This window comes from Gekko japonicus, unplaced genomic scaffold (assembly GCF_001447785.1).
Source record: "Gekko japonicus isolate JY-2015 unplaced genomic scaffold, Gekko_japonicus_V1.1 scaffold3713, whole genome shotgun sequence".
Lineage (NCBI taxonomy): Eukaryota > Metazoa > Chordata > Lepidosauria > Squamata > Gekkonidae > Gekko > Gekko japonicus.
The window spans coordinates 39,571-53,639 of record NW_015169896.1 but is presented as its reverse complement, the minus strand read 5'-3'; the positions used below and the strand labels follow the sequence as shown (position 1 = coordinate 53,639).

At 41.2% G+C, this 14,069-nt stretch overlaps 1 protein-coding gene across 1 annotated transcript in view; it reads right to left on the bottom strand.

Annotated features, from left to right (window-relative positions):
• Positions 1 to 14,069, bottom strand: part of TPP2 (tripeptidyl peptidase II) — a 53,089-nt gene that overhangs the window by 14,667 nt on the left and 24,353 nt on the right. The window contains 9 exon segments of the mRNA XM_015417492.1: positions 4,183 to 4,261; positions 5,082 to 5,326; positions 6,767 to 6,904; positions 7,098 to 7,215; positions 8,350 to 8,456; positions 10,517 to 10,633; positions 11,994 to 12,148; positions 12,462 to 12,568; positions 13,511 to 13,587. Of these exon segments, the coding sequence (XP_015272978.1) occupies positions 4,183 to 4,261; positions 5,082 to 5,326; positions 6,767 to 6,904; positions 7,098 to 7,215; positions 8,350 to 8,456; positions 10,517 to 10,633; positions 11,994 to 12,148; positions 12,462 to 12,568; positions 13,511 to 13,587 (1,143 nt within the window).

Below are 14,069 nucleotides of genomic sequence, written 5' to 3'. Positions count from 1 at the left end.
ACACATTTGCACTACTGCATTAGTGGGCCTAATGAACAGATAAGGTATTTTCCTGCAAGTGAACAGATAAGGTATTTTCCAGCAAGACCATACCAAGTTTTTACAAAAAACAGAATAACTGGTTTGGAAGATACCTTCATCTTCCTAATAGATTTGCAGACTGTGCAACACATCCTTTGCAAATCCTGGCTCACTCTCTTTCGCTCTGCACAAGGAATGTGTATCTGTCTTTGTGAATGCGGACTATGACCCCTTTATACTATTAGTGCTAATGAACTGCATGAAAGGATCAATATGAACATCATGACTGCAGGTTGAACAGATTTGCTGCCTGCTAGCCTAGATAGAAGATCAGACTCAATTTCTCCCATCCTAACACTTTTGGGCTTTACCTTCTTCTTGGTAAAGAATAACACAACTGCTACCACCATATACCACAATCCAGTGGATGGAAATTGTTTTTCGTCACACTTTCTAATGTAGCATTTTCTGAGACAACGCTAAACTCATCTACTAAAAGAATTCCATTAGTATAAAGTAAGCCAACAGATAAATCCTTTTTAAAGGCAATGACTACAAATTATTTGCAAGATGCTGTACAAAACTGTCTTCTTGGTGGTCACACAAAACCCTTATCAGCTTTGCTTCTGAACCCAGTCATTAAGTGAATGACTTAAGTGAATGACTTCATTTTGTGAGGAGCCAGAGTAAACAGGCGTGAAAAATGCTTAGCATATATTCTCTTGGTGCCAACGCAGTTTGCTCAGCATTTCTAGTTTTCCACAGAACTGCTGGGATGATGACCTATGAAAATGGAGTGTTCCCCTATAAAGACACTTCCACTGCATGTAGGCACTGTGCAACCACAAAGAGGCAGGGCCAACAAGCTTGTGCCCACCCTCCCTCTCTGCAGGCTCAGCCAACACACAAGAGAGACGGTGGGCTCAGGGCATGTGATAATCTGCTTAACCAAACACACTGTACTTATTCTAATAAAGAGGAGACATTCAGGAGTAAAACACTGTTCGAGTTGTATTTAAAGACATCTGAGGATGTAGAAATAATTCTGTATAATAACTTCCAAGTCATATGAGGGGGGAAAAAGACTTTAAGTACATCTTGCAAAAACTGACATTCAGTACCTTTTTAAACTTTCCTTGTCGCTTTGCTGCGGACTGCCCCTGGGAGTTAGAATAACACACTGCTGAGTTCATTGATAAAACAAGCTGAATTCATTGATTTCATAGATTTTCCTGGGCCACTACATACATACATACATACATACACACACACACACACACACAAACACAGAGAGACTTCTTCATAACCTGTCATATAGCATGCAAAAATGGGAGGAGCGATCCAAGAACCAAGTTCTGATCTCAGAACATGCGGCTTCTGAGGAGCAGACAGAACTTATACTGGTGATTCGCCTCCCACTGGAAATGGAAGGACTCTGCAAGATCGCTAGCTCAGCTCTGTCTGTGGAGCGAGAGGGGGCTACTTCATAACAGATACCCTCTTCTGTTGATGGGAAATGGTGCTCTCCCATCTCTCCTTTTCTGCTGCAGCACCCTGTCCCTCTAGCTGCTCCTAAAGGCCAGTGGGTGTTTGGAAACAAGCCGGACATTGCATGGCTCCAGCTAAAGGTGGGCATTCCTCAACAAATCGCCCTCCTCCAAGCAGAAGTGCCTTCTTCTTGCACAAGTAGCAGTTTAGATTCAGCCACTAGCATGGTATTGGTGGAATCCTTCGCTTTGCCTTTCGCAAGCAAAAAATTCACACAGAGATGGGGCAAGCCACACACTGCTTGAGTTTAAGTAAATTCACCAAGTTAAATCCCCTTTTAAGTGTACACGTTGTCCTAAAGGCAAGTTTGAGATCTATCTGTGTTCTCACTCAGTGGGATTAGTTCACGCTTTTAAGCAAGTTAGTTTGTTGAAGCTGGCTTTACTAGCATCTTTCTAGAAATATATTAGAGCTCTGACCCATTTTAGCTAGTCAATACAAGAACAGGGACCACAGTGGATTCAAAATCAACAATAAAAAAACAAACACTGTACCAAAATAATTCAATAGATAACACTAATTATCATCAAAATATATTCCTATACAATTACACGTATCAACAATTCAAGTCCAAAATAATGTTTTTGGTAAACAATAATTTAAACAATGTCTTTATACAGTGTACTTTAATCATGCATTCGTTCTTTCCTCACATAAGTATCCACGTGATAGCAAAAATCCAACTCGACAGTGGATTTAATCGAGTTGGACTTTTGATACTACGTGGATACTTGTGTGAGGAAAGAATGACTGCATGATTCAAGTAACACTGTATAAATACTTTATTTAGATTACTGTTTACCAAAATCGGTATTCTTTTGTACTTGAATTGTTGGCAGTTCCTTCTATAATTATACAGAAATATATTTTGATAATTATTGTTATTTACTGAATTATTTTGGCACAGTGTGTTTGTTTTTTATTGTCCACTTTACCTAGCGGCTCCATTGCACCGAAGTGGGAAGTACGCAACCAACACTGGCAAAGAGGACATCTGAGGCCCAGGAGCCAATAAAGAGCTCTGGACCATTTTGCTGCTATACCCACTACCAGTTGTGGTCATTCCTTTCCACTTCCATCCATGCAGGCTGAAATTCCTAAAATAGTGATAGCAATGGAAAGCAGTATTGTACTCCATGGAAAGAGACACTGGAGGAAGCTGACATTATTTCCTTCTCCATCTTGTCCCCCTGGTCATTATTTTTGTTCTGTGTGGCTACGTGGACGGCTAGCAGAATTGGCAAGTGGTTCATTGCTTTCTAAAGGATATTTCGATACTTTCCCCACTGCACGGACAATGGGGTTGGACCTTTTGCACCTCAAATGCAATGTCCAGTATGAATTTGATGGAATTTCTGGATAGCTTATAGATTTTTGATGTTATCGTTAGGCTCCGGAGTTTCTGAAACATATTTAAACAAATCTCTGTGGCAATCCAACTACAATTCCTACAACCCTACTGTAATACATGCAGCATTTGGATGACCTAAGCAACCATTTAGCATGAAGGAATTCATAAGGACTTTAAAACGACCAGCTTGCCCTTGCTTGGCATTAACAGGTAACTGAACAGCTGAGGAAATCCCTTCAAAAATGTAGAAGTAAGTGAAGGAATGAGGAACTACTTTGCCTTTTACAACCATGGATCTCGGTGAGATCCAGAAAGCACATTTCCTCCATTTACTTAAATTGATTTTTAACAAAATTGGGGGGGGGGGGGAACACCTACATTTTTTCAATGACACTGTTTAATAATCTTTTTACAACCATGGATCTCGGCGAGATCCAGAAAGCACATTTCCTGCATTTACTTAAATTGATTTGGGGGGGGGGAGGAGAAACACCCACATTTTTTCAATGACACTGTTTAATAATTCACATTTTTAATTATGAAAATTCAGAACAAAATACATCTAGGGATGTCAGATCGACTTATAGAGCCTCTATTTAATATACAGTAGAGGAGACCTTATGCTGGTACAGCATCAAATGAGGACATATCAGAGATCCAACTACTGATATCTAGAGAAGGCGAGAATACACTTTGAGCTCTAAGCATCTTTTATTGTTTTAATGGAAGCTGCCTGCCTACACATCAAGGTCAGCGCTGACAGCTCAGACTGGCAGGAGCTCTCCAGAATCTTAGGTGAAGGTCTTTTACACCACCTGCTACCTGATCCTTGTAAATGGAGATGCTAGGAATTGAACCTGGGATCTTCTGCATGCCAGGCAGATGCTCTATCGCTAAGCCATGTGTGACCCACAAAATATTCTTTAAGCAGAACATAAAAGAACACATGACACAGGGACAAGAAACAGCTGTATAATAGTCATGTCAGTGCAGAAGCAGTTACTTTAATGCAACAGAAAGTGTCTGGATGGTCTAGAAAAAGCAAAAATGCAAGTTCAAAATGAATTTGAAGGCTAAAATACCTAAAAAAAACCCCACACATGGATGTCTGGCATTTGTCCCTAGACTATCCTTATAAAAGTCTAGAAAAAAATCCTCCTAAAATCCGGATTAACAGGTGATAATAGTTTCACAAAAGACCTTTAGAGAGGCATTTTCATTCAGAAAAAACACATTATCGACTTTCATGTTGTTTTACTCACCGCTTTCTTTCCAAGCTCTGTCTTTGAAAGTGTCAACGACCCTGCTAGGTAACATCCTGGGCCTGCTCCTTTAGGTATTCTAGGGATCAAGAAAGCATGGAACAATGAGGAGGTTACGTGCTACCAAGGTTGAACGCCAAATACCTCCTCTAGTATATTAAAATGCTGACATATTATTTAGTACATTAAACAAACCCAAATAAACTGGCGCGTTCTTCAATTCAAGCATTTCACATTATAGTTCTATATCTCCAAAATAAAACAAAACAAAACAAAAATCACAAACACACGTTTAAGAATCTCTCTTTAAACGTGTCAGTGCTCCTGCAAGTTATCTTAAAGAGAACTGAGAAAATCTAAGACAGCTGACAGGGCTAAGCAATTGCCTCATCCCTTTTCCTAAGTGGCCAAAAGCTTGGCTTTTGCCGAAGGCATGTGAACAGCCTGTGGTCCTGCTAGAGCCATATTGGCTCATCATCTACTTTATGTTTGGACTGAGGGCTTGCTGGGTAGCATAGTTTTGTTTACATGCATACTGTATTTCCATTTTACTTAGCAAACCACTTTAAATTCCCAGTGTGGGAGAAGAGCTGGATATGAATAAATAACCAGGAGTGAAACAGCCACCCCACCCCCCAAACACATTAGCTCCTTTTCCTAAGTTCAAGTCTAAGTTACCTTGCTCTTACCCAGCAGTGATGGCTGCTTTCCTTTGACTAACATCTTCACTGGGGGAGGCAACAGTCATTTTTTGACTGATAGCAGCTCATCATTGTGAAATATGAAAACCGATGGTCTGAATTTTTATTTCCTGATCTTTGAAGGTTTGGAACAGCTTACAACATTTTAACAGTGTTACGCACCGCAGACTAGAAATATTCAGAACGTGAAGTACTCACTTGTCATCTAGCAAAGATGTAACAAAGAAAGGCTGGTTGTGCTTTGGAGGCAGGCACAGACTATTTGTTTTCTTTTTCCCTAAGAGAGCCTGGCTGTGGTTTTCGCAAATATCTAAACTCAGGGCACTAGACAGTCTGTGGGAGATAATAAATGGAAGGTCTTTGATACGATCCAGTTCACTGCTCTGCTCATGACGGATCTGTAGCCGAACAGTATAGTCTCCCTTCTCCAGCTTCATAGAATACTAAGGAAAGAAAATCTTCATTACTGCAAAGAACCAATATGAACAATGATCTTCAGTTTCTACAAAGTCAGTAGAATTTTCCAGTTAGAGGTGTGAAACTGGATGTTGCCAACCTGATACAATGCCCAATATTTCCACTACCAGACTGGCAATATATAATAATTCAAAAAGCACTCCTGGATATTCCCAGGGGTTTTTTTTGGGGGGGGGGCAGGCTGGTCCAAAGTGTGTCTTCCCCTTTAAACTTTAAAATCCATTAAAGCAAACATGGTCTCCAGAGGGAGGTATACCACCCTCCAGTACAGTGGTCCTCTAAAAGATGTTTAAGGGCCAATGCACTGCAGAGCAGCTGGAGCACGCTCCCTCCTCCCTCGCCCCTCCTGCTGCCTTGAATCTCAAATATCCCAAGTTCTGAATGGTCCCTAAGACCTGTAGATCACCCCCTGTGCAGGTGCAAATAAGACCAGTCACTAAAGTTTGAAGACCCACGATGACAATTAATATCTGCAAAGGCACCTTGCAAAACAGGATATCACCTTTTGGTTTAATCAAGTAGGTATTCTTTTGTGAACTCAGTTAACTCTTGTCCTGTCATCCCATCCATTCTCTCACCTCATTAGTCCAGGTTGATACTATGCTTTCTGGGTAATGGCAATGCTTCTGGGATGCCTTCACAATTTTCAATTACAGCCATGGGCACTATCATGAAAACCAGGTGTCCCCGGCTCCCTCCCTCCTTAGATAATGGGAAGGGGGGGGGCGATGACAAAGGAATAATAGATGCCTCCAATAGGATGGCTGTTTTCCCGAGCAACACGTTAGCTCCTCTCGTGGCACAACAGTAAGCCTAAGCATACAGCTTGGGCATCTCTGTACCAGGATATTTTGTTTAGCTTTACGGATTCTCCCATACTATTCTGACCCCAGGAAATACTGAAACAGTGCTGAACAATTTATTGAGGTTAGTTGGAAGCTCTAGCATAGTTTTGACTTAGCCCACATTATCAGGATCGCAATGATGTTCACCAGGTCAAGGGAAGAAAAAACCATGACGAGAGGTTTGGTTTACCGTATCTGCACTGGGAAAGCCTGTCCTGCCCTGTAGGTGATGGGACAGATTTTACCTTTTGTTCTTCTTAAAAGAGAGAACCAACTGTCAGAGCGTGCAGTTTTATTTATCCCTGTGCCACATTTTGAAAATGATCACTCACACATACTCTTATGAAACAGGACATGGGAATTAATGGAGCACTGAGATGGTCGTACAGGCAGATTCTATCAAGCTGACTCAGAAATAAGACTGACTACATTCAGTGATGTTTATTTTCCCCAAAAGGTATGCACAAGTTCTCAGCTTTAGAGAAACTACAAAACTTGGTGGAGGAAATAGTATTTTATGGGCTACAGAATCCATCTACAGTAGTAAACATCTTTGTATACCTGGTGTGGATAGGCATCTCCTGACCCCATGTGCCTTTTATTTTGGTCAAAGATCATCCATAGCTGGCTGTCAAATTCTGATTCATACAAGAGTTCACAAAGCAAGGGACAGCTTGGAGTAACTTCCCCACTCTTTGGCTGGGGGGGAAAAACAACAACCAGAGTGCATTTCAGGTAAGCAGTAGTATTATTGGGGGGGGGGGATTATAATTAACACACACTGGCATTTTAAGTATTATTCCTTTAGATAAACAAAATGTGCTACAGCCTTATCTAGGTTTGAGAACATCATTTGTATGGGAGGATTCTGGTGACAAAAATACAAACTTACTTGATGAAAGTTGTATGTCAAAATCATCTCATATAATTGTCGATTATTTGGCAGAACATCTCGGGGTCCTAATGGTTTTATTTTTGCACTCAGTGGTCTGTAATTCAGCAACACAGTGCTAAGCATTAGGGCTAGTTCAAGATGTAAACATTAAATACGAAGGAATCAGAAATGTCACAACATCAAGGTGTGTACATGTGTGAAGTCACTGCGGTATACGTTAAATCAGAAAGCTGCTGAGGTAGCCCTCCATGTCCAACAAGTTGCTAGCCTTTGGCTTAACAGAGAATGTCCACTGTGAAGCGTTTAATCTAGCCATTGGCACAAGTTCAGAATGTCCTCGATACCAAACTGCATGGGAAACACTGTACAAATGCACAAGTGAAGGGACCTAGTATAAGGAACAGAATTTTTACTGCATTCATAGACAGGGCGCTTGTGTACATGTGCAATATTTATCCTTCCACTTTAAAAGACAAATAATTTTGATATGCCTTTCTCTGCTAAGAAAACATTAGTCTTAAATTTACACCAGTAAAGCATCCTAGCATTAGTCTTTTAAATTACACCAATAAAGAAGACTCCTAAGATTACTTGCACTTAACAATTCCCAAGGTCCATTTCCCTCAGCAGAACAGCAGGGAGATTTTTTACCAATTTCCCCCTTTAATTGCATAGGCAGAATTAGATAGCCATGCTGTTCCATAAGGTCTCCTGTCCCATCCAGAGGAACACTTCAGGGACATCAGTAGGCTTCAGTAAAGGGTGGCAGGCAAGGAAGTTCCACTTTGCTGACACAAGTGTCTTCTGATAGTGGAAACTGAACTTTGGATCCCACCCCATGTCTTGTGTTTCTACTATTGCCCAGATTTTTTACCAATTTCCCCCTTTAATTGCATAGGCAGAATTAGATAGCCATGCTGTTCCATAAGGTCTCCTGTCCCATCCAGAGGAACACTTCAGGGACATCAGTAGGCTTCAGTGAAGGGTGGCAGGCAAGGAAGTTCCACTCTGCTGACACAAGTGTCTTCTGACAGTGGAAACTGAACTTTGGATCCCGCCCCATGTCTTGTGTTTCTACTATTGCCCACTTTAAGATGGAGACAGCATGCACATGGAGCTCAACAGCACACCCTTTGTCAGAAATCTTTTTAAAAATCCAACTTGCTAATTTACTGTCCCCCCCCCCCAAACACACAAGGACTTGTTTTCTAAGGACTAAACGGATACTTTACAAAAAAAAAAATCTAACACTGTACCTTAGGTTTGAACCCAACTTTTGAGACTTATGCTAGGAGCAATGTCTTCATACTTCAATGCTGACTGAATATCGAAGCGGACTATGCCTTCTGAAGCATGCTAAAAGAGAAAAGTATTCATGGTTTGTTTTCCATTCAACAGAATTGTGAATTTTAGGTGATGTATATGTGATAATCTAGATGAAAGACATTTCCATTGAATAATGGATAGAAAGCCATAGCTGTTGGGTAAAGCTACAAATAACTAAGTCATTTTAAAATTACATATATATTTCATATTTCTAGGGGCATACAAGCAAACACCCAAATACCCAATTACCAGACAAACATGTATAAGTACTTCATCTGCTCATTCTGAAATCAGCTTTTATCTTTACAAGGAAGTCACTGCCAGCAGAAAGGAGGGAGGGAAGATCCACGAACCTCACGAACCAAACTGGTTCAAGAAGCGGAAAAGGCTTGTGCTGGTCCATGGTACCTCATGAACCGGGACGAATCTCCTTTTTCCCGGTTCATACCCATCCCTACTTCTGACTCTGTCTAAGGCAGCTTCATGTGTTTATGCAGTACAAGTTAGGCCATAACCACACAGACATGAAAGAGTTTACACCCTGCCTTCTGATAGCCCAAAGAGGTTTCAGGAGACACGGTGTAAAGATTCAAATTACCAGAATTCATACTGGAAGAAAAGTGTTATTAAAAGCTGCTTAATCGGTACAACCGTGAAAGCTGGTTTGGATCCTTTCAAACCTGGTTTTAGGCCTGGTTATGGGATTATTACAGCCTTGATCACCCTGGTAGATGACCTGGGCTGTGAGATGGACAAGGAAGTGTGACACGGTTGATTCTCCTGGAAGTCTCAGCAGCTTTTGAAGCCATCCAACATGGTATCATTCTGGATGTACTTCCTTGCCCTAACTAGAGCGTAGGTATCAGAAGGTGGTGCTGGGGGAGTACTGCTTAGCCACTCGGCTTTGGGGTACTGCAAAGTTCCATTCTGTCCCTTACACACTTCAACATGGGGAAAGGTCATGGATCATGGTAGAGCACCTGCTTCACATGCAGAAGGTCTCAGGTTCGATTCCTGGCATCTCCAGTTACTAGGATCGGGGAACAGACCTGGAGAGCTGCTGCCTGCCTGAGTAGACAATACTGCCCTTGATGGACTGATGGTCCGATCCAGTATAGGACAGCTTCATGTGCGTTCATGAAATCTACATGAAATCAATGGGTGAGGGCATCCAGAGATTTGGGCTGGGCTGTCATCAATATGTGATCGATACCCAGCTCTATCTTGTGCTTCCAACCAGTCCTAGGGTTGCTGTAGAAACCCTGAACCAGTCTCTGGAGGCACTTTGAGTGGATGAGGGCTAACCAATAGAATCTTAACCCTGGCAAGATGGAAGTGCTACCGGTTAGCAGAAGATATGACCCAGAATTTAAGGTGTTGTTTGTTCTGGATGAGGCTGCACTTCCTTTGAAGAACAGGGTCCTAATTTGGGGATACTCTTGGTGCCCCGCCTAAGCAGATGGCAATCTGGGAGCAGGCCTTCTCAGTTGTGGCACCAAAACTCTAGAACTCTCTCCCCAGAGACTTGTCTGCCTCCCTCCACTGTTGCCCTCTTCCACCATCTTTTGTTTCATTTTGCCATCTTTTGTTTCATTCTGCATTCCTTAAGTGATCCCTCCTTCCTGCTCTATATTTTAATTGTTGTTTTTATGTTTTTCCATGCCCGTTTTAGCTTTGACTTTAGTAACGTATGTGTGTTTTGTTGACTTGAAGATGTGATTTTATGTATGTTTTTATCAGCTACTTTGGTGACCCTTGTGAGAGCAGAAAGACGAGGTATAAATCTTAGGAATAAAAGTAAAACAAAGGAGGAGCCTCCTCCACTGAAGGTACAGAATGTCCTTTCTTGCATGCGTACAATGCAAGGTTATACAAGCCACTTGGGCAGGTAATATATATTACGCACCAGAACAGGAAAACGGGTTTTACAAGCCACAGTGGTTCCTTGACAATCCATAACTTCTAGAACATCTACTTTGAACACAGAGCTTGCATGGTAGAAAGTCACAGTTCTCCAAAGCACCTCCTCTTACAGTCCTTTAACAAGTACATTTACCAAAGCAAAATGGAAGGCAGGAAATGAGACTCACAATGTTCAGCTGAGAAGGAGTGCAAACTATGCCACGGAAAGAAACGGTGTAGTCAATGCTGACATCGTGGAGGCTTGCCCACCAACGGGCAATGCAAAATTCAATAGTCTTTTCACCCTGTGGAATAAGGAAGAACACAAACTCTGGTTGCCATTCCAAAAAGCATTTAGGTTGGCACAGCTATTCTGGCAATCCCTAAGATGATAGAAAAAAACAACTGATGGCACTAGATATTATTCCAGAAAGGATAACCTGCCTGGGGATATGAGTTACATAAATCATAATATGCTGCCTTTCCATGAAGTGTGGGGAAGATGAAAAGTTATTTAGAATGCTATTTAAAATAGCAGCAAGGAAACTGTTAAGTACGGCTGAGAAGGTCATGGGGTATAATGCAGCAACACAATGAGCCTTCTAAATTTTTATAATGTTTTTAAGTACTTAACCACTTTGTCAATCCATAAAAATACAATATGAGAAATTATTCCTTATCTTAGCCTAGGCCGTGTCCTTCCTTACAATCCACCCCTTAGCATGTGGAAGAAAGCTAATAAGTATATCTCTGCAATCCACATGTTCACACCTAGTCTCCCCTATTTCAGTCTTCAGATGCAGTACAATATACTTCCAAAATAAATGGTTAGACTATTAAGATTGTTAAATTCAGCTCACTTTAAAGTAGAAGATCTTTGCAGAAGCTTCCTGACAAATGTCCATAACTGCCTTACAGTATTTATTTGATTGGTCCTCCACACCTAACCTGTCAGCTGGCCTATTATTACTTTTCCCATTATTCTCTGAATCTAAGCAAAACTAAGTCCACTTTTAACATTCTAATCCTGGTGAAAGGGAGCAACGGTGGAGCTTGCGGGTGTAATGGATGATGGGGGAGCTACAGAAGAGTAAGGGAGCTTGCTCGAGCGATCCCACGTGGCCAGATGAACTGGCTGGGCAGCATGATGTGCTTCCCCCCACACTGGTGGCCCCTGGGGCCTAGCTCAGGCTCCATCATAGGCCCCCCTGGGAAGGGGAAGGCAGGTTTTTCTGCCGCCACCACCTGGGCCCCTAAGCTGCCCATGCAGCCTGTCCTGCCTTGCAAGACGTGGCCAGCCATGGCTGCCATTGCCACAGCTGGCTCTCCTCACCCACAGAGGACCACGAATGGGACCCATGGCTGAGTCAGAAGGCCATCTTTTAACACTGCCTTAGTGCTCTAACCAAGCCTCCCTCTAAGCTGTGGAGTCCTGTGAGCAAGAATTCTACTTTATGAGTTACTGGCATTAAAGTTGTGAGTGAGCGATTGGGCTACTGCATAAATTAGTTTGCCTCTGGAGCCATCCTTCCTGAGCTAAGTCGAAAATGTATCAGCTGGATGCTAAAAAACTGTGAGATAGCTCATGCTAACTCAGCTTAGAGGGAACACTGGTTCTAACTGCATCCTTGTGAATGTTTTGATTCTGGATTCAAGGTAACTTACTAAGACAGGAAATGCTTCGGTAACTGATCCCTTTTCTGGTACAGAAGAGAATTTGTAGAACTCATGGCTCCGGTATGCCTTTTGTTTTACCAGCTGAACGGCATGGAGAACAAACTTGGCAGTCACGTCAGGGGACGATGAACACACAGTCACTTCTAAATAGAAAGAAAGTTGCAACATTAGTACTAGAACTGTGTAGGCCTTTGGATCATTCCCCTGAAAACTAGCATATATCATTAGAACCAGTGGCACACTATGCTTAACACCCTGATTCGCCAATCTTTGCAAAATGCAAACAAGCACCAAATCAATGATATTAAAAACTACAACATCAATATACTCAATTGTATATGGAAAAAAATCCCATGACGTTTTTAAATGTACACAATTAACTTTTCATTTAAAAAAACGTTGCTTTGTCTTGTCAAATTTCCAAATTTCCATGAAATATTGTAGTATTTTCTTTACCAGCCCATGTTGCTCCAGCAGGAACCTCAATAAAGTGTCTTTGAATCTGACCAGGTTTAAAATGAACATCAGTAAATTTCAGTTCGTAGTGTGAAGCTTCATTTGTTCTACAAAAAGAAACCACATTTTAGGTTAGTTGTGGAGGACCAATCAAATAAATACTGTAAGGCTGTTAGAAATTGCAAGAAACTCTCATGGAAATTTACAGCATTTCAGAATGCCTTTTTGAAGATGGCTAAGGCTAGCAATTTCATTCAAGCTCTGAATCACAGCTGTATGAAAAGGAAGTATTTTTAAAAATGGTCTTTGATTACAACGACAGCAACTTTATGACATCAATTCACAGTGAGAAATAGCTATTACCAAAAAAATTAAGGCTTTTGGCACCCTTCCAGAACATGACAAGAGGTTTTCTTTCTGCTACTGAAATGCAACAGAGGAGGTGGGCTGCATTGTGAAGCATTTGTCTGGCATTTGTCTGGCCCACTGCTGTAAAATGAATGCTCAACTAGCTGGGACATTAAGTCTCATCCAGCAAGATTCTCGTATATTGATAATTCCAAACTTTTAAATACATTTTGTGTATAATTAATTACAGCAGAATATAATTAATTACAGCAGAATAATATTATGAATGTTAAATGTAAAATTAATATACAGAGGTTATGTGTGAACTGTGCTTTGTTGTTGACTGATCGCTTGAATGTAATAAGTGTTGTTGATGATGTTAATAAATAATTCTTTCATGTGACATAGTTTATTCTAATTTTACAGACGGAGAAAATAATGTGGAGATAAAGTGACGTGCTCAAGTTCACATAAGTTCACAGAATCCTGTTCTCTTGTAAGCATTTCTAGCTCTTTGTTCTGGGAGCCAGACTGGTTTTACCACACCCTGCTAGATGCAAGCAAGGACATTTTCCATCTTTCTCACTGGTAGTACTGGACAACTACACAGAAAACATGCCACAGACTACAGACTCAGATGGAAGAGCGCCCCACAAGTATCTATACTCACAAAGCATTCCAAGCAATAAAACCACACTTACCTTCCTGGTATAACAACAGTTATTGGAACTCTGAACAAAGGACCTGCATTAGGCATTGATATTTCATAACCACACACCTTTAAAAACAATTGAAAATGCAGCCGAATTAGTTATATTTAGAAAGCATGCTTCAATATTTTAGATACATTTCAGCTGTTGTGCCTTGAGCTTCCACAATTATAGTTCTTAAAATAATATAAACTAACACTTTGTTAGCTGTGCCTGTCAAAGCTATGAATTGTAAAGAAAATACAGGAGATCTTTCTCCCCTCTTTTCTTTTTGGCAGACAGACCAGGAGCTCTGTCAGTTCACAGTGCTGTCACAATGCATCTTTACCAGTCTTTCCCCACATATCAGTTCCTCACCACCCCCATATCCTTATATCTACAGACAACCCCCTGAAGCGGTTCAACAGGACGTATGAGATGCATAGTAAGCAGAGGCACTGCTGCATTGTCCAGGAGGGAGAAAATGGCCCACAGAGTAAGCTGCTCTATTAATGCTGATAGCAGCTAAGTATCCATGGTACTTAGCAAATTTTAAAATCGGTAGGTGTGA